The sequence below is a fragment of the Ursus americanus genome, chromosome 35, assembly GCF_024610735.1.
Source record: "Ursus americanus isolate L20-20 chromosome 35, mUrsAme1.1.p, whole genome shotgun sequence".
In the NCBI taxonomy this organism is placed as follows: Eukaryota; Metazoa; Chordata; class Mammalia; order Carnivora; family Ursidae; genus Ursus; species Ursus americanus.
In genome coordinates, this window is record NC_142161.1 from 4,632,686 (window position 1) to 4,653,189 (window position 20,504).

Consider the following 20,504-nt stretch of genomic DNA (forward strand, 5'->3'; position numbering starts at 1 on the left):
CGGCCCAGGACAGGCAGCTGGGAGGGCTGCCCGCAAAGGAGGCACTCCAAGCAAGGACTGGGTCTAATCCCATCAACTTCCTCCAGCAATTAACCCAAATCACCCGGGGACAGGTCCCAACCGCACTGCTTCCTCCTTTGTCCTCACTCAAAAGCCTTCCTAGTCCTCTGACGAGACACGGTCCTCTCACTCCGCTCGGTGCAGCTGAGGGGACCCCGCCTCACCTCCTCGTCCCTCCTGTCAGGCCCCTTGGATCTGGCTGGCTGCTTTCCTAAGTCGCCCTGGCATCTCTCCACAGGCTCAGCCCATCCCTTCCTTTCCCATTTGGTGCCAGCTGTCCCAGTGCCAGAAGCCTTTGCTGACCAGACCTTGGAGAACCACTCTGCCTTTGTTCTGCCCCTCAGCCTAGTGCTGTCTGTCACCGACCTTCCTGCCCGGGCGGTGCTGAGGCTCTTCCCAGCTAGTCTGCAGGCTCTCCACGCAGTGCACAGAGAGTGAACACTTTGTGACTTCACTGAAGAAATGAGAAAGTTTTTGGTTCAAAATGAGAGGTAGTTACCCCGCCTCCCCCCCCCCCCCCCCCGCAAATGTGAGATAGTTGTTTGAGTGCGCTGGCACCGGGTCCCTGGGACAGAGCAAGGGCCTTGGGGAATGCCATCCTGGAAGGAACCTGGCAACCAAAGACCTCCTGACGAAGATAGGAAATGCCTGGGGACTCTGTCTTAGAAGATCATTGAATTATTACCACCGACAACTTCATTTCCATTTAAAATTTTATTACATCAAAAGAAAAAAAAAAAAAAACCCTCCACAAAACAAACTGTAACCCTAAACCAACTCAAAGACAGAGGATTATTATCCAGGTATAACTAATGCCCTCCCCACCCCAAACAACCTTACATTAAAAAACCCAAAAGAAATAGAAATGCCAGCTTCAAAAACACTTATCCAAAAAGTAAGGCATTCACTTTACGAAACAAATGAACAAACAAATAAACCCCAACAACTGAAGGAGGGGTGGAGGTTGGAGGACTGAAAGAGGGAACAGGAGGGTGGTCCCCTGACCCTCCAGGGGCCAGCCCCAGCCCACCTGGGGTCCACTCTGAAGGGACCGAAACTCAAACCAAACATGACATCTCACCAATTGGGGGAGGGGGGTCAGGTAGGCCAGGCAGGAAGCTGGGAAAGCCAAGCAAGCCAGGAGGACTCCCCACGTATTCTAGTCTCAGCAGATGGTAGGGGGAGGTAGGAAAGGGGGCACTCCTGCTTTGGGATGAGAGGATCCCAGTCCTTAGCACAGCAAGTGTGGCAGGGGGGCTGCAAGGCCCAGGGTACAGACGGTGGCCTTCCTTTGGAGCACAGGAAAAGGCAGCCTCTCCCCACAGGACGGCCAGAAGTCCACATGCCACAGAGACTGTGTCTCCAAAATGGGTTCCTTCTGCCACTGCCCTTTCATCCTGTCTCGGAGGCTGTCCAAAGACAGGGCAGTGGTGGAACCAGAAAGGGGGTGTCTGAGTTGGGGAAGAAGGAAGGAACTGGCCTTCAGAAGACACTCTCTCCCCAGTCTCCGAGGTTACAGGATGGGCACTTCTGGGGGGTGGGTGAGAAAGCACCCTCCATTCCAGGAAGGCTTTTCATACCAGGTCTGTCTGAGGGTTAGAAATCAGGGAGTATTTTTAGGTCCAGTTCTTGGATGGGAGGTGATTTCAGGCTGATTTGGCTTGGGCTTCGGGCCTGAAGGGCTTGGGGAGCCTTCACACTGGTTGGTCCCGGAGCCAAGTCAGAGAAGAGGAAAAGGGCATGATGGGGGCGCCAGCAGTGCTGGCTCGTGGGGGTATGTTGGGGGCATAGCTACAGGGATCATGGAGTGACTGCTCGTTCTCTTTGGAGTGGGGAGGGAGGAAGAGCTAAGCAGCTTTGCCATTAGGAGAGAAATGTCCACTACATTGAAAACAAGAAGACTTTCTGGCTTCAGGAAGCTTTGGCACCAAGTGGGGGTCAGGATGCAGGAGACCAGGGCAGGGCTGGGTTTCAGCAATTTGAGCCTTTCCCAATCTGTTCCACAGGCCTGGCTTGGGTTAGGGGGAGGGGGCAGTTCTCCTGCTCATTGGTCCTTAGCTCAGTAGGGAGGTGGTGTCCTGCCAGGAACCTTGCTCTGGACAGGGAGCCCAAGCTGGGATAGGGGGAGGTACCACAGGGAGGGGGAGAGGAGAGGGCAAAGGGAAGCATTTCTCTGATTTCTTGGGTCCCTAGTGAAGGGAGGGTGATACAGGTCTCTCCAGCTGACCTTTAAAGATGACAGATTTGCTTGAGTCTGTCCCTCCCCAACTGACTCACTGTTGCTTCCGCTTCTCTGAGCAGAGGCCTCCCTTGGGCTCAGGAATGGGGAGGGAAGGCAGCACTGGACTGGGCTCCTGAGGAGGCCAGTGATGGGGGGAGGGCCCTGAAGAGGACCCCAGCAGCTCCACTCTCCCCCCACTGCTTGGGGCAGCCCTGGTGAGGGTTTTGGACACAGGCCCTGGTAGCGGGAGGCTGGTTCTTTGGGTACAAATGTCAGTGTCTTTGTTTATAGGTTCTTACCACCCACACCCAGGTCCTGCCCCTGCTTGACAGAAGCAGAGGGGTGTGTGTGTGTGTGTGTGTGTGTGTTGGGGGGACCTGGGCAGGGAAGGAAGGCAAGAAGGGGGTGTAGGAGGAAGGAGCCAGCTGAGAGGGGACGGTGGTCCTCAGGGCTGGGGCTGCTCCGAGTCCTTGTCCTTGGCGGCAGTGGGCTGGTAGATGGGCTGCCGCTGCTCTTCCGTGTCCTCATGTACCTCCTCTGTCCCCGAGCCCGCTTCCATCTCAGGGTACACAACCACACACATCTTCTGGCTCACCAGGGTCAGCGACTCTACGGGAGGTCACACAGAACAGGTCAGTGCTGAGCGTCCCACCCACCTGGCCGAGCCGGCCACGACCCTGCTCCACTCCCCTGGCCCACGTGTTGCCTCAGCAGAGCCCCAGGGCGTTCAGGAGACTCCCATTCCAGGAGACATTCCAGGAGACAGCCACCTTGCTGCCTCCCTGGTCTCCGGGCAGCTCATCTGCTGGCTGCCCGTTCCCATCAAAGCCTTAGTCGCCCACCTTCCCTAAGCCTGGTGACCACCGGTTCCAGGCTCTCCCTTGGTCTCTACCCAGGGCAGCTCCTGCAGAACGCTGTCAGGATGCCTGTTCTTCCAGGTCTAGGGTCTGTGTGCAAACCTTAGCCGTTCTCGTCTCCTCAGAGGTCTCTGGGAAGGCACCCATCTTTCCTGCCTCATCTTCTCCAGAGCTCTGTGGACCAGCCTAGGCCTCTGACCAGGAGACCTAACCCCGACGAGGAGATCCTCTAGCCACCCGGCATTTTTAACAACTCACCAATGAAGTTATTGAAACACTTGGGCTTGTGTTGCCAGTAAACACCCAGGAAATAGACGGGCACGCCTGTCAGCATGATGGCCAGGCCAGTGCCACACACCACGGGCTCCGACCACAGGCTAAAGATCAGCAGGAAGGCCCAGAACAGCAAGTAGATGATGGGGAACAGCAGGTTGATCTGTGGAGCAGAGGTGCTGTTAGCTGTGTGGACCGTGTGGCCCCCAGGATCAGGGCATCCTCCCTCTTCTCAACCCACAGAGAGGCACCTTTGAGGGCAAAGGCTAGGCTTCAAGTGCTATGTCAGCAAATGTTGGTGAACTCGGGTAGTAGCATGGGAAGAGGAGGGGCGGACTAGGGAGGGAATGATCCTCACTGGCCATCTCTTTTCTCCTGCACAGAGGCAAACAAGGCCTTGTCATCCGTGCTTCGGCCAGGGAAGTCCATGGGGACTGATAAGCTTGCTGGTATATTGGTATATATTTGCTGAGGTCCTAGAGTGGAGGAGAGGTGGAGAAATGAGTGAGGGGCAAGAACGAGGTGGCCTGGGTCTGTCAGACTCCTTGTCCCTTTCCTGGTTCTAGGTAGGGCCCTCATCTGGGCACCACGTGGCAAATGTCCATTCTTCCTGCCAGGATCAGTCTCAATGTGTTTCTCTCAAGCAATCTGAGAAGATAAGTCTGCCAAGATCTGAGAAGTCAGGAAACCTACCATACTATAAGGCAGTCTGGGGCCTTGATTTTATTCAGAAAGAAGCATCAGCTCTATGGGCTTGTTGGCCATCTTATTGGCCACAGGTGGGAGTTCCCAGTAGAGATTTCTTCAAGACTCCAGATTCAGGGGCGCCTGGGTGGCTCAGTCGTTAAGCGTCTGCCTTCAGCTCAGGTCATGATCCCAGGATCCTGGGATCGAGTCCCACATCGGGCTCTCTGCTCAGCGGGAAGCCTGCTTCTCCCTCTCACACTCCCCCTGCTTGTGTTCCCTCTCTCCCTCTGTCAAATGGGTAAAATATTAAAAAACAAACAAACAAAAAGACCCCTGCTTTTCTCTTCCTTGCCATCTCTTCTCAGAGGGCATGCAACGGTTGGGGGAGGGATGGATTATTCTCCCTTGTCATCCCACTAGCAAGCTTTTTAAGAGAGGTAGGGAAGTGGTGGTGGAAAGCAGATTTGGAGAGCTGGAATTCCTCAGCTGGAAGAATCTTCTGGAAGGACCTTGTCTCCTTTGTTTCCAGAATAGTATTGTTTAAATAGCTCAGGGCTATACTCTATTCTAATTTGCAGGAGAACCCACAGCCTCTTGCATATTTTGTTCTGAGCAATCCCATTCATTGCCACCACACAGTTATCTCTTGCAGCAACCAGTAGGTTCACCAGGCACCCACTATGTATAGGGGGCTATAGTAGTTTAAAAAGGGAGGCTCGTGGAGGGCTGTAGTGGACTGGGAAGCTTGAAGGAAGAGGAGGAACTTGGGGCCTATGTGGGGAACGGTTATAATTTGGATAGGCAGGTGGGAGAAGGAAACTCATTCTGGGATAGAGACATAGCTCAAGGGAACGCAGCTACCTGGAAGGATGAGGAGACTGGCCAGACCAGTGGGTTCAGGGAAAGGTTGGAGAGGTAAGGGAGCCTTGAAAAAATCAACCGGAGTTTATAAGAGTCGTAGGAACCAAAGGAATGACCTGATTAAAGTATCATTTAATCTAACTTCCTCTTCCAGCTGCAATTTGTTCTGGTCCTGTCTCCAGTGGAAAATGGAAATGGCTGCTGCCCCATTCGCACATGGTCCTTGCTTTCCAAAGGGTCTGTCCGCTACCATCATAGAGACGGTAGATCCCATCTGTGGTCGGCAGCTGAGAAAAGGTGAGCTGCAGCTACAGCCAGTGGAGGAGGGGAAGGGGTCAAGGGGAGGTTCTCGCACCTTGATAGGGCGGGGGATGTCGGGCTTCTTCCAGCGAAGAACGATCTGTCCAGCGATGGTGACTCCGTAGAAGAGGTAGTTGATGAAGCCCACGTAGTTGATGAGTGTGTACATGTCGCTGGTGACCAGCATCAGCAGGGTTGAGATGCACTGTGGGAAGTGGGAGCAGCTCATCAGTGATCAGTAAGGGATTTAGACACTGGAGGCGCTTTACAGGTCAGGGGACTGTTCCCCTGCCTCTAGGCGGACAGCGCCATCTTATGATGAATGTCTTTTTTTTTTTTTTTTAAAGATTTTATTTATTTATTCGACAGAGAGAGAGAGACAGCCAGCGAAAGAGGGAACACAAGCAGGGGGAGTGGGAGAGGAAGAAGCAGGCTCCCAGCGGAGGAGCCTGATGTGGGGCTCGATCCCAGAACACCGGGATCACGCCCTGAGCCGAAGGCAGACGCCCAACCGCTGTGCCACCCGGGCGCCCCATGATGAATGTCTTAAAATGGAGACTTTACAGCCGCCCCTGGTCACCCTGGCCATTGCTAACAGCTTCATTGCCAGGAAGCTCTTTCTTATTGCAGGAGTGATAATCAGAATATATCACCGCTGGTATGGCATGGGCACCAACCAATCAGAATAGGTACTGGCTGTAAACAACTGGCTTGGCCACCAGCAGCACCGCTCTACGTCTGCCCTGGTCTCATTTACACGTCTGCCCTGGTTGTAGCTCAAGCTATTTTAGGTGGGTATTTTGTTGATGTTGTTTTGTTTTTTTTTAATCCCTTAGGGAGGACTGTTACCTGCAGATTAAAGTTTTATTCCTGCCCTCATCCTCTTCTCCTGGCTGAGTCATCCAGTTTATTTTTCTTTTTCCCCCATCCCCCCTTTTTAATATCATAAACAGTTATAAAGCATTTACTAGGTGGCAAGTGCTGCTCTTAATGTTCTACAAACACGAACTCATTTAACTCTCACAAATCCCCATGAGGTTTTCTTCATAGAATCCACTTTACAGCTTCAAAATCAGCTCAGTGGCTCTCTTGGAACCATGTTCTGCCCCTCTGCTAACTTGTTAAGGCCAACTGAAGGTTCAGTTCTTGGAGCGCCTGGGTGGCTCAGCTGGTTGAGCGTTTGCCTTCAGCTCAGGTCCTGATCCCCGGGTCCCGGGATCGAGCCCCACATCAGGCTCCACATGAGGCTCTCTGCTCAGCGGGGCCCCTGCTTCTTCCTCTCCCTCTGCCACTTCCCCCTGCTTGTGCTCTCTCTCTGACTCTCAAATAAATAAATAAAATCTTAAATAATAAAAAAAAGAAGGTTCAGTTCTTGTGTAAGATCTGATGGTGAAAATAATCTAGAAGATCTTAATGGATGAATAAGCCAGATTTTGACTGTATTTGCCTTGCAGTCACAGTACTGCACCAATGGCTCAAACTGGAAATAAGTCTGTCTCACGGGGAGTACCAGGTGGTCTCCAGGCACCTTTCACAGCTAGGCCTTCATCCTGTATCTGAACATGCTGGAACTGCCCCGCATGTTGTACAATGAAGGCACTTGACTCCTGAGAGCTCTATTATCCTGATCTAACTGCTTTTCTGATGCACCAAAGTCATTTTCAATATTTTATTCAGGATCCGGAAAGAAAAAAAAATAACTCAAAAGACTCAGTGGGGACGAGTCTTTGCTCTTTCTTTTTATCCCTCTAAAGGATTCTACTCTGGGCCATTCTACCCTCATTTCTTCCCTATCCTGTTTCCTTTTCTCCATTTTCAGTTGCCAGTCTTCCTCTCTTTATGATTTGTCTTATTTGGTCTACCCGTAACACTGAATTTGTTTCAGTGACGTTTCCTGAGAGAAAGGCAGAGCCTCCTGGGGCAAGAAGACTGATGGGGAGTGGTGGGGGTGTGTGAGATTGGCCAGGAGTGGGTGGGGGCCCAAAGCTGCAACCCTATGGGCAACAGGTGCAGGGGAGAGCCAAGAAAGGAGATTTCCTTATGAGACTGTAGAGTCGTGAGACAGTTGCTTCAGTCTGACCCAAAAGGATGGGAAGGACCCAAAAGGAAGGTGTTTCAGGACTCAGGGTCTTTCTTTGTCATTTTTCTTGATGTCCACAAAGCCCGTGTATACCATTCGCCACGTTACCTAAGACCCAGTGAGGCCTAGGAGCAGCCCAGGAGGGCGACAGGGGTGTGTGTGGGAAGTGTGAACTCCCAGCTCAGAGCAAGTGCAAAGAGGGAGGGTGTGTGTAGGGTTGGCAGAAGGAGGGGCCCTTACTGTGAAGAGCAAGGCTGGGATTGGGGTGCAGCGCTTCACGTGGATCATGGCCAACACGCTGGGAAGGTGGCCCTCCCTGGCTCCAGCAAAGAACAGCCTGGTGGAGAGAAAAGCAGGTCAGCCTGGAATGGCGCAGAGAGCATCCAAGGATGTTCCCTGCCCAGCCCGGGCTTCCTCATCCAGGCCCGTCTTCTGCTCACACAGGAGCACCACCCCCACCCCACCCAAGTACCCACCTTCCCATGCACACTCCAGCCCACCTGTCACAGGACCCATGTTCACAAGTGCAGGTGCAGGCAGACCAGAGGCAGCCGGTGGATAACGGATGGATTCTGGGTGCCTGGAGACCCTACGTATGGTCTGGGTGGCTTGGGGTTACTGATGACTGCGCCTTCACTTTGTGGGTCTCACAATGCCTTAATCCCTTTAAAAATGGGCCTCCCCCATCCTCAAGGGATACAGGGTCTCTGATACATGGGGACTGAACTGTCTGTCCATGGAAAGCCTTACACACATTGATACCCTAGTCAGGAGGTAGTTGCCACTGTGGGGATGGAGAATGGGTGGTGGACCAGATAGGGACACGGGGTAACTTGGGGGGTATGTGGGAATGTTCTATATCTTGTTTTGGGTGGTGCTTACATCGCTGTCTACAACTCTCAAAACTCATTAATCTGAACAATCTGTGTAATTTATTGTCTAGTATGCACTGTATTGTATCATACCTAAAAATTTATATTCTTAAGCTACTTTTTCTATTCCCAAAGAAGCCATCCTAAGGAAATGAATAGTTAGTGAAAGGTATATACAAAAGATATTCTGATGATAAAAAACACTACAAATATCCTAAATGCCCAAAAGTAAGAGATTGATTAGATAAATTATAATATATCTATAAGATGGGATATTTTACAGTCCTAATGTTTTGAAAAAAAGTCTTTACATGAGAACAGGTTCACAATACATGTCAAATGGTAAGAGCTAGATAGAAACCTGTATGATTCCATACAGTGGGATTCTAATTAATTTAGAAATTATGGTCATGTAAAAACATACCAACTGGTTATCTCTGGCTGATGGGATTATGAGTAATTTTAATTTTCTTCCTTAGACTTTATTAAAAAATTTAATTTCTAAAATAGACAAGAAAGTTTTAATTGGAATAAAAATGATTTTTTTACTCTTTTTAAAAATTAAACCTTTTTTTGGAGATAATTGTAGACTCACATGCAGCTGGAAGAAATAATAGAGAGAGATCCCAGGTACCCACTCTATTTCTACTGGTAACATACTGCCTAACTATAGTATAATATCATGACCAGGATATTGATGTTTAAAAGTTATTTTTAAACAGAGAAATTTTAATGTAAAAGGGACCCCTTCTTCTCTTCCCTTTTCCCAGAGAAAAGAATATTAAAAGCTGTTGGAAATCATTTACATATTAGTATGAATTAGACATCCTTTTCTCTTCTCTAGGATTTTATAGGGAGAAAGCAGCACCTGAGGGGTAGGAGGAAGGGGTGATGTAATGGGGACAGGAAGGCACAGAATCAGCATGCTGGCTGTTCTGAAAAAAAACCTGTCACTTACTTTGTAATTTGTGTGTAGGGGGGAGCAGAACCAACAGCAGCGGTTTGGCAGAAGTGTGGGAGTCCATTATGGCCCCAAGTGCCCATGTGCATCACCATCAGTTGCCGTCATCAACTACCTAGGCCACTGTCACCAGTTTCATGCAGCCACACAGCATCGTCCCTCTACGGTGTAGCCTCATGCACCCAGCTGAGCCCCGGGTGCTCTGCAGGCCTCATCATGCACATAGCCAGGGCCCTGCATTCACGTCCCTCCTCCACATGCAGCCAGGACCAAGTGTAATTGTCCAGGTCCAACAGCATTTGCAAGTGTCAAGTTCACAAGAGACAATCCTTGCCCGGCTAGCTGACAACGAAGAGACAATGACATTAAGCATGACACACGCCCACGCACACTCCTATTTCTCAGGAAGGGTCAACCTCTCCATACACCAAACGCAAAAAAGTAAGAGAGAGAAGGAGAGAAGGAGGGAAGGAGGAGGAAGGAAAGAAGGAACTGGAAAGATGAGCAGAGAAGGCCTGGTGGGTGAGCCGTGCCTCTGAATCAGAGGCCTCGCACGCCGGGGCCGCCGTGTCCTGCATGCACACACAGCTATACCACATGCATGCAGGCCGCTGCTTGGCCTGCCCGAGGGACAAACCCCACTCTAAAGTGACTGTAGCCAGTCACTTTCTTCCAATAGATCCCAGAGAGCCTCATGGGTCACTGCGCTTCCACTGCTCGCCCTCGGCTGGGGCTCCAGGTGGCCACTGCTCCTGTGTAACACGCACACGAGGTTGCTGTGGGTGAGTCTCATAGGGTCCTGGGGCACAGAGGACACCCACACTCCCTCTTTCTTGCCCTGGGTCCTGAAAACATGGCACTGCCTTGACATTTCATGAGAACTCCTCCCTGATGTGATGCGTGGCTTTGGAAGCAGCTGAACTCAGGGATTCCCTGCTTTTGCTGTATCTTTTAAGTAGGACGGTGCCCTGGGGGCAGGGGAACTTTCTAACAAATGTGGGAAGACCCCTTGAACAACACCGATGGAAACAGTCCAGCGTCTGCTGGCCTCAACAGCCCATTCTGGACATAGTGAGAGGAGACCCTGAGGAAGGGCTGGATTCCTGGGGGTGTAGAGGCAGGAGCTAGGGATTCCTGGACCCACTTGAGCTTCTGGCTTCCCTGAGAGCTTGGGAGTTGGGGGCCTCGCTTTGGACAAATGTTTTCCTTCAGCTCTTCCCCACTTCTCTCACTTCATACCCTCTGCCTGAGTCTCCTGAGTGGCCATGAAAAGGCCGCCCATAGCCACTTGTCCGCTGAGCAGGGAGAAGGATACATCCCACCTGCAGTCTGGTTCCAGAACTTCCATAAGAGGCCAGCCCAGAGGCCCCAGGCCTGTATCCCTCCTGGTCCCTTGTAGAGTGGGGTTCCTTTCAAGCCAGCATAGCCTGTTTTCAGGCAAGTAGCAAGGGGCTCTGGGGCTGCCGCTGAGACACTGTCCTGCTGCCAATCACGGTGCCCAGACCTAGGACTGCATCAGGCTGCCGGGGACCTCTGCCCTCTGCTCCTATTAAAATGGGGTGGGACAGGGCTTCTCACCACTACATGTGAAGCCACACACATTGCAGGTGACCACGTGAGCAGCACACACCCCTCTGCGTCCAAGCTGACACACAAACGTCCCTTCGTGAGCAATCACCCCCTACGAGGTCACCACCCAGGTGCCCACACAGACCCCTGCTGACAGAGACAAGCCCCCCCGCCCCACATATACACAGAGCAATGTGCACAGCAGAATGGCCCCTGGCCCAGGAAGGACTGGAACAACACTCACCGGGAAGAGGTGAAGAGAGACCCATTGACTCCTCCAAATGTGGACAGGGCAACAGAAATGGGCATGATCCAAGCCATGACCCCTAGGAGCTTCTCTCCAAAAGTCTGGGAGAGAAGACAAGGGGATGAGCAGAAGAGGCGAGGTTACAACCCTCCACTTGTATGTCTCTGCTGGGAATGCTCCCTTCCATCGCTACCCTTGCCGAGTCTCTCCTGTTAGGGTCCTTGCAGGGAGGGTTGCATTTGCCAGCCCCTCCTGCACTGCACCACCACTTCCCTTCCCACGGTGATCACCACGCAGTGGGGTTTTAGTAAGTGTTTTGGGCTATTAACTGAAGGAGACAGTGCATGGTGGTAATAATAATAACAACAACAACAATGACGATGATGTGCTAACATTTGTTCTCCTTGTTTTATGGATGAGGAAACTAAGGCACAAAGCAATTAGGTAGCTTGCCTAAGATCACAAACCCAGAAAGTGGAGGGCCAGGACCAGAAGCCGGCTGTGGGAGTCCAGGCCTCACTTACATTATACACTAATGAGTCAGGCAGGTTGGGGTTCAAATCTTAGCCCAACAGTTTGGAGCTGTGAGACCTTGAGCAAGGTCCTTAATTTTTGAGCCTCAGTTTTCCCATCTGTAAAATAGGAATGGTTCCTAATTCATAGGGTGAGAATTTCTAAGTTCATAGAAATAATATGATAAGAAGGGGAAAATGATAAGAACAGGCTACTATGTAGGCTGAGAAAGAAAAGGCGGTGAAGCTATAGAGTAGTCTTCCTATACTGAAGGAATGTAAAAGGTCAAGGGACTAGCCTTTTCTATATTCTCTGAGCCCAGTACACACTCGATTTCTAGCACATTAGGGAAGAGGAGTCACTTAGAATAGATGTCCTGTTGCGTTAGGCCAGTGGTCATGGAAAAAGGTTGCCCCAGAACACCGGAGGGCCTCTTTCTTTACAGTTTTCTGAGAGGAGACACGTGATGACAGTTTGGCAGGGTGGTGTTGGGGCTCGGGAGAAGCCAGGTCAGGGCCTGCATGGCTCCCAGGTCTTTCCGGTTATCAAAGACCCCAGTGCCTTGGATCTGCATCATGTCTTCCCCCAAAGAGCACCGACCATACCTACTTCCTGTTTACTGGCACACACTTTTCCCTGATGAGGGAAGGAGTCAGGCTGCATGATTTCCAGAGGAAGAAACGAAGGCAGAGAGGAATGGCGTTGTCTTGTGCAAGACTATATCTTTCTGAGGAGGAAACTACCTCCTTTATACAATCTTCACATTTAGAGTTTAAAGTACCCCAGATCAGGAGCTGGCAAACTTTTTCTGGAAAGGGTCATATAGTAAGTTATGTAGCTTTGTGGCCATACAGTCTGTGGCAACAAGTTGGTTCTGCCGTGGTCACTGTTCTAGGTACAACGTGGCCATCAGTTTGCTCCTGGGCACTTGAAGATATGGTTCCTGCCCTGAGAACCTCGGATGACTTCCAATTCTACAAATTCATGGATCAGGGAAAAGTGAGTGGGGTCAATCAGGCAAGTCTATGTCAACGTTCCTGGTTTCAGGGGCTGCGCGCTTGATTTCTTACCACAGCGACTGCGTTTGATGCCAGCAGCTCCTGGGGGGACATTGCAGTGACATAAGCGACATTGGCAAAGACATACACAAATGTGACCAGTGGGATGGAGATGAAGATGGCTCTGGGAAGGTTCCTGTAGAAGGAGAGGAGGTGAGAGGAGAAAGGCCTGGCACCCGCCTCGTCACGGGGTTTGGGAAGTGCCTTGTCTTTCTGCTCCAAACTGACCTGGCAGCCTTTTGTGACACTCCCTCTCCCTGGGCGGTGGATTCGGTCTCAAAATGGGTAGGGCAATTTAAAGGAAAGGAAACAGTGTAGGCTGGGAAGATGCTCCATACCTGTTGACCTCCTCCTAACTGGAATCCCCATGATGCACCCCTTTCCCCAGCCTCAAGACACAAAGACCCTCCTGTCCTAAGACAGGTAAGTCAGGTGCCTAGAGGCCTGTCGGCACATTTCATCTGAGACAGTGGTGCTACCTCAGCACTGTTTCAGCTTTTAATCTGCTCTGGGACAGTCAGGGGATCATTTTTCTCCTCCTGGCAGAGTGGACGGTAAATGGTTTAAGTTCCTGAGAAATAACTGTTTCTTCAGGATACACTAGGTCACGGTCAGAACAGGGGCTGGAGGTGGAGAAGTGGCCAGTGGACACTTGGCTCTCTCTTCCCAGTAGCAGGTGCCGTGGCCTTTCAAGGGATTTGGGAAGAGCTGGGCTATTTCAACTCACTTGTAGGGATCAACAAGTTCCTCAGTCACGTAATTAAGAAAGTTCCAGCCTCCGTAGGCAAAGGAGCCCTGAAGGAAAGCCAGTGCGATGAGGCCGATGTCGGGTTCTTGGAAATTCTCAAATGCGTTCTTTGGTTCCAGCCAGAAATACTCTCCTGTGGACGCAAGGGGCAGGAGGCTGCTCAGAGAAAGGAGCCAGAGGCTGGCGGCTCCAGCCTGCCGAGTCCTGTCTCAGCCCCTCCTGCAGTGATGATCCAGCTCTCGTCCTGTTTCAGTGAAACCCACACATTGGAGAAGTGGGACCAAAAAGAGCAGGGACATAGAGATTAGGACTTCCCCAGAACCTGGGAACCAGGAGTCCAAATGCAGGCTCAGGTTCAAAGCACAGTTCTCAATGTTCCTTTAAAAGGCAAATGTACTTGGAAGGAAAGGCCAGGGCAGGGTAGAGTAAATCAGGGGTGGTGGGCAGGGTTGGGGTGGGGGGAGCTGGGATTTGGAGATGCAGGATTAGGGCCATTGGCAGTCTCTTGACCACCTTCCTGTATATCTAAGCTTAAACATTTTCACAAAGAAAGCATGGAGAACAACAAACACTCAAACATAAGCTCCTATAACGCCATAGTAGTTCAGGCTTGCTCTGCTTTCTTTGTCAATAACTCCCGTCTCTTTCTAAGTTATCTGGTCTCTCTCTCCATGATATAGATTCCCTGAGGACAGGGTCCTTCGGCACAGAGCTTTTCCACTGCCTTCCCAACCCTTAGCACAGTGTCCTGCGCACAAGTGGGCCCTCAAGAAAGGTTGCCGATGATGTTGTAATGGAACACAGAGCAGCTGCCCATATTTTACTTATTCATCAGTAATCTAGCATTTGGACACGATACAAGGAGATTAGATTGATCAGGAGAAAACACCGGGGCCAGAATAGGAGGGACTTATCTGAAAAGATAGCACAGTGGTTTCTTTCTTTCTTTTTAGGGGAAATCATAAACACAGTCCCCACTACCACAAATTATGTAGTCCCATTTCTTATGTTTGGGGAAATCGCAGGGGTCAGCACATCCATAGTGCAATGGATAAGCCTCGCCCTTGGAACACCACCTTCATGATCATGGTATCTCCCCTACCAGGTAGGTATATACAGTGATTTCTTTAAGTCTACACAACATAACCTGCTTAACACAACTGGTCAAAATAACAGCAGAACCTTAATTATGTTTCCTGGAATAAATATCCAGGCACCCCACATGGCCTTCAAGGCTTGTAGGCAGGTGGGAGGTCTGTTTGTCATCTGACTTTCTCCAGGAGGCAGTGACACTGGGCAGAGCCTAGTGGTGCCATGGTTCCCATGGAAACCAAATATAAGACTCGGACTTGGAAGGGACCAAATCCAGTGGGGAATGTTGGCAGGGGCCCCAGGAATGTCGAGCTCTCTCTTGTAGAGATTATGAGTAATTCTGAAATGTGTAAAAATCTCCTCTGTTCCCCATTTTAAGATAGGGACAACATACAATATAAGATGTAGGGAGCTTCCCTGGGGACGGGGCAAGAGGGCAACAGGAGTCCAGAGATCTGGGGGCTTCACCTCGCTGTGCCAGAGCCAGGAGGTCAGCATGGGAGCCCTGAACTCTGCAGACCAGGTGGTGCACGCTCAACTGCCAACCACCCCAGGAAAATGGTTTCTCTTCCCCTTTGTCAAGCAAGTGAAGAAAAGTCATTCAAGGTCAGAATTGGGAAATCTCAGGGTGCACATGTCCAAAGACAGTGTGAGGGGGTGTGTACATGACAGGGGCAGAAAGTTGGGTGGGGCCCGGTTGTTCGGGTGATACTCACCTTTGCAGATCTGGACAACTCCCATGATGATGATTAGGGCCAGGGCCAGGAGCTTCCCAGCTGTGAAAATGTCTTGAACCCGGGTGGCCCACCGCACGCTGGCACAGTTGACCCATGTGAGCAGCACTGAAATGACAGACCCCCAAACATACCGTCAGGGCTCTAATGAGGCTGTAGGAGACCCTCTGCACAGAAGCAGAAACGCTCCTTGCTCCTGACAATGGGACTGTAACAGGCGAGCCAAATTTCTCTCAAGCCCAGCCCCAGTTTCCAGAAACTTTGGCTAGGTTAATGGGTTACAAATGGAGATTACGTGCCACAAATTAGAGCTCGGTCAGAGCATGCCCTGCTCAGGGCTGGAAGCCAGAAGTGGGCATGGAAGTGTAGGCACTGGCTTTGAGGAAAATCAGCAACTGACCAGGGTGCAAGTGTGGGCTTTGTTTCCAGGCCATTGTATGTTCAGGGGGATCCCTGAGCACCTGGTGGATCCTGAATGTCATCTTTCTCAGCCTGATCTTGGGGCAACAGTGGGTTAGGGGGAATCTTTTTTTTTTTTAACCTGTGGTGTAATTTACATAGAGTAAAATTCATTTTTCTGCGTGTACAGTTTGATGAGATCTAATAAACGTATTCAGTCATTTAATCACTTCCATACTCTTTATATGGAACATTTCCAACACTCCAAAAAGTTCTCTTTCCTGCATACTGAGCTCCTTTGAAGTCAGTCCCCTTCCCCTACCTCTGGCAACCACTAATTTGGTTTCTGTCCCTATAGTTTTGCCTTTTCCAAAATGTCACATGAACAGAATTATACAATATGTAGCCTTTTGTGTCTGGCTTCTTTCACTTTACATGATGCTTTTGAGATCCACTCATGTTGCTGTGTACATCAATAGTCTGGTCTTTTTATTTTCATGTAGTGCTCCATTTTATGTATTGTTTTCTACTCACTGGCTGATAGACATCTGGGTTGCTCCCAGTTTGGGGCTATTATGAATAAAGCTCCTATCAACACTTGCATAGAAGTCTTTAAATGGACTGTAGATATCTTTGAGAAAGGTTTTCCTTTCTCTTGAGTAAATACCCAGGAGTGAGATTCTGAGTCATAAGGTAAATGTATAACTTTATTCTTTTTTTTTTTTTTTAAGATTTTGTTATCTTTAAAAGTAATCTCTAGGGACACCTGGTGGCTCAGTTGGTTAAGCATCTGCCTTCAGCTCAGGTCGTGATCCCAGGGTCCTGGTATCAAGTCCCACATTGGGCTCCTTGCTTGGCAGAGAGCCTGCTTCTCCCTCTGCCTACAGCTCCCCCTGCTTGTTCTCTCTCTCAGACAAATAAATAAATAAATATCTTAAAAAAAAAAAAAAGTAATCTCTATACACAACGTGAGGCTTGAACTCATAGCCCCGAGATCAAAAGTCACATGCTCTACTGACTGAGCCAGCTAGGTGTCCCTAAATGTATATTCAACTTTGTAAGAAACAGCCAAACTGTTTTCCAAAGTGGTTATATTGGTTAAGTTTCTGCCTTCGGCTCAGGTCATGATCCTGGGGTCCTGGGATTGAGCCTGGCATCAGGCTCCCACTTCTCCCTTTCCCTCTGCCCCTCCCCCCAGCTTATGCTCTCTCGTTCTTGCTCTCAAAAAAAATAATCTTAAAAACAACAACAACCACCACAACAACAAAACCCCCCACAAAGTGGCTATATCGTTTGCATTTCCACCAGCAATGTAGATCAGTTCCTGTTGCTCTGAATCCTTTCAGCATTTAGTATTGTCCACTCCAAAAGCTTGGCTATGCTAATAGGTGTGTAGTGGCATCTCATTGTGGTTTCAGTTTGCATTTCCCTCATGACTGATGACGTTGAGCATGTTTTCATGTGCTTATTTGCCACCGCCCCTCTATCTTCTTTGGTGGCACAGGGCCTTTTAACTCTGCCTCCTATTCTGGGAGTCGTAGGGCTTGCACAGAAATCCCAACAACATGGAACTACATGGAACTTCTAAGGGCTAGAGGAGAGTTCAGAGGCTGAATCCCTAGGAGGGAGGGACTCCCTTTTTACAGCCACACTCCCCAACCAACCTAGGGAGCCTATGCCGCAGGAATGGGACTCTCACCTTCCTGGTGCTTAGGAAGTCCTTGAGAACAAAGGGAAGGAGTTAAAATCCTCGTTTCCCCTGCCTATGAAACAGCGACCAGGACGCCCCCCACCCAGTCCTCCAAAGGTACAAGTCGCACGCGCAGAGGCACCAGACTTTCTTCTCAAGCTCTGGCCAGGCCTCTGACTTCACTTGAACAGTTGATCAAATTATATTGATACTTGATCTTTAAACCGTGCTTTTACTTTTCAAGTATTTCTGACCTTACTTGAATCTGAGACCATTTTGACATGGTAAAGACCGGACATTATTATCTATCTGTAACCTTTCTGCCCACACAATCTCTACCTGGCAAACTCCTTCTCGTCTTTTAAGATTCAGCTCAAATGTCACCTGTTCTGTGTTTATTATTTTACTTATTTCTGACAATGTGGCTGCATTGCAGGTAAGATACGCCAGCTGCATTTTATAGACGAGGAATAAAGTTTGTCCCTCCTCTCTTTTCTCAGGCCACTTTGTTTATATTTAATTTTGGCATCTACTTCTTTGTATTATAATGATCTGTTTCTTTTTCTCTGTCTCCATGTAGACTACGAGGGCAGGGACTATGACTTTTCATGCTTTTAATCCCAGGGCATCACTAATGCCTGCAAATAGCAGGTGCTCCACAAATATTTAATACTTGGATACAGAAAATGCCCCAATACAGTAGCCCTGCAGTCTCAGCTCAGTCTACACATTGTAGAATGTGTACCACAATCTCCCCTGCTCCCCAGGAATCTCATCAAAAGGGGTTACGATCCACAGTCGGTTGCACAGAGCCAAAAGAGTGTCAGGAAACTTGACTTCAAGAGTAGAAACTCTTGACTCCTCATAAAGAAGCTGTTAATCCAAAATGGTGTCATATAAGGAGAACCAAAACATGTTGTCAGAGGAAGGATTTTAAGTGCCTGAACAGGGAGAACATCTTGTAAATACTCGAATGTTCCAGATGGACTGAGACATTCTGATAAACACACATTTGGTTTATCTTACTCAATTCAAAAAGGATTTCAGGATCACATGCCTGGTGACAATCCAACCCAGATCACTCTAAGCAACAGGTCCTGTGATCTGTTTCTCCTCAGGGCCCTGAGGATTGCTAGGTACAAGGCTGGGCCCTCAGGTCCCAGGAGTTCAGGCAGACACAAGCAATGACTTAAGGATAAAGGAGATTGATTTATGAAAAGAAGATTAGGACACAAAACCCATGAGGCTCAGGGATAGGTAAGGATTACAGAATAAGGAACCAGCTTGTGATCCCAGAGAAGAAAATTTTCCTCTGTCAAGGGGAGGAGAGGGCACAGTGGGGAGGTGACAGGAAAGTACTTGAGTACTTGGAGGGAAATAAAGGATGAGCAGGACATCTCACAGACATTCTTCCCCCAGCAGGTGGGGGGAGTGTGGCCATCTCCTGGTGGGCTGGGATAGAAAACACAAAATCATCTATCTCCTTTAGGAGAGGGACCTTGTCAAGGCAGTCAAAAAGATTCCTTTAGTCAGCTCCAGAATATTCCTGGGGGATGGGAGATGTTTGAAGGAAGGGATAATTTGTCAAATAAACTTACTGTGGGTGTCTTCTGTCCTACCTGACCTTATCTTCACAGTTTCACAAGAACCCAGCCCTTGACTAATATTTAACCTTTTACCTTTACAGAGATCTTTCAGAAATAAAAAGAGAAATCCCGAGAATGGGGTGGGGAGACATTTTGCCTGTGACACTAATCTCCTTAGAACAATGGCTGCAGGCCCTCACATCTGACCCTTATCCCTGCTGTTGGGTGATCACAGCATGTGACCGACGGGAAAGAGGGCACTTTCAGTCTCCTGCTACCCCAGGACAGCTTCCCTCACAGCAGGCTGAAACCTGAGCCTCCAAACAGAGAGGAAAGGTCAGTGAGCGAAGGCAACACTGCCAGGTGCTTGCCAAGCCCCTGCCCTGTTCAGGCATCCTGTCTCTGCCTTCTGCTACCCAGAACCCCTTTCTGTGGTTAATGGCTATGGCCCCTCTCTCTTCTCAGCCAGACCCTGCATTCTGCATGCTTGAGAAAGTGACCTCAGGGAAGCCACATGTAGATGGGGACCAGTGGCCACTGCAGCTTGAAATGTGAGCGTTTTCATTCATCCGTCCATCCATCCATCCACCCATCTGTCCGTCCAACCATCATCTACAAAGGGCCTACTGTGCTAGGCACTCGGGTAGGTGGGGGAGTTACAAGACACAAGTCCCCGTCCTCAGGAAGTTGAGAGCACAAGTGGGGAAGATGGGTGAGCTAGAAGATGATTGTACAACAATGTGGTGACAGCAGAGCTCTTCACGGAAGCCAGTGGGTGCCCCTAACTCAGCCCAAGGGATTCAGAGGTGTGTCCTATAGGAGGGGGAGACCCTAACCAAAAGGAGAATTTTATAATTTTGGCCCAGCTGGATAAAAGAAATAAGAAGACATAAGACTCTGGTTCTTGTCCGTTGTAATCGGCTGTGGGGTGGTTGCTGCTTCTCTAGAGCTTATCTGTATTTCTTGGGCATTTTCTCCTCTTTCTCTTTTGTATCCTTTCTGTTTGCTGGGTTTTAAAAAAAGGTGAAAAGACTATCAAGACGATACTTCAAAAAGATGCTGAAGTCAGGGGTTGGTTACTTAATCTGCCAAGTTGGAAAAGGTGACAAGGTGACACCTTAATGTCAAGGTGACGGGAGGGATACAAAAAACAGGCAGGCGGGAGCAGGGGACTCAGAACCCAGCAATCTCGTGAGCTGCTCAGAGCCCAGGGCCTCTCAGCTGCTGAATAGGAGAGGTGGGCTCGGTGCTCTCTGCCTGTGGGAAAGCTGAAAGACTGGCAGAGAGGGGCAGAGTCCTTCTCAGATCAACGACACTGCAGATCCCGTCACCGACCTGGGCAGAGGGTCAGAGTTAGAAAAAGAGACATGATATCAGAAACAGAGGTCAGAGAGGGAGAAAGAAAGATTTGAAGAAGCCAGGCTGTGGGCTTTGAAGATGGAGGAAGGGCCCAGGAGCTAAAGAATGTACGGGGTCTCTAGAAGCTGGAAAAGGCAAGGAAATAACTGTCCCCAGAGCCTCCAGAAAGCAGGTGGCACACTCTGAAATAGCAAAACTTTTAAAGAGCAACCAGGCGACACACCCCAAGACCCCAAAGGAGTGCCTGTCCACAGGCCTTGCAGGACACCAGTGGAGGGAAGTGGTGGGGCTCTCTAGAAGTAGACAGTGAAAGTGAGGTCACCTATGTGCTGACCTA

General features: G+C 49.7%; 1 protein-coding gene and 1 non-coding gene across 3 annotated transcripts in view; both read right to left on the minus strand.

Moving 5' to 3' along the window:
- Positions 1–755: 755 nt before the first annotated feature.
- Positions 756–20,504, minus strand: part of SLC7A8 (solute carrier family 7 member 8) — a 50,349-nt gene continuing 30,600 nt past the window's right edge. For both annotated transcript variants that reach the window (XM_045802753.2, XM_087859022.1), the window contains 8 exons: positions 15,116–15,241; positions 13,287–13,440; positions 12,572–12,695; positions 10,986–11,089; positions 7,580–7,676; positions 5,315–5,464; positions 3,397–3,574; positions 756–2,890 (listed from right to left, as the gene is read on the minus strand). In XM_045802753.2, coding sequence (XP_045658709.1) covers positions 2,727–2,890; positions 3,397–3,574; positions 5,315–5,464; positions 7,580–7,676; positions 10,986–11,089; positions 12,572–12,695; positions 13,287–13,440; positions 15,116–15,241 — 1,097 coding nt within the window. In that variant the 3' untranslated portion in view covers positions 756–2,726. The remainder of the gene's footprint in view (positions 2,891–3,396; positions 3,575–5,314; positions 5,465–7,579; positions 7,677–10,985; positions 11,090–12,571; positions 12,696–13,286; positions 13,441–15,115; positions 15,242–20,504) is intronic.
- LOC123795826 (U1 spliceosomal RNA) lies at positions 14,258–14,420 on the minus strand. Its single transcript, XR_006780611.2, has one exon. It is a non-coding gene; the product is annotated as a U1 spliceosomal RNA (small nuclear RNA).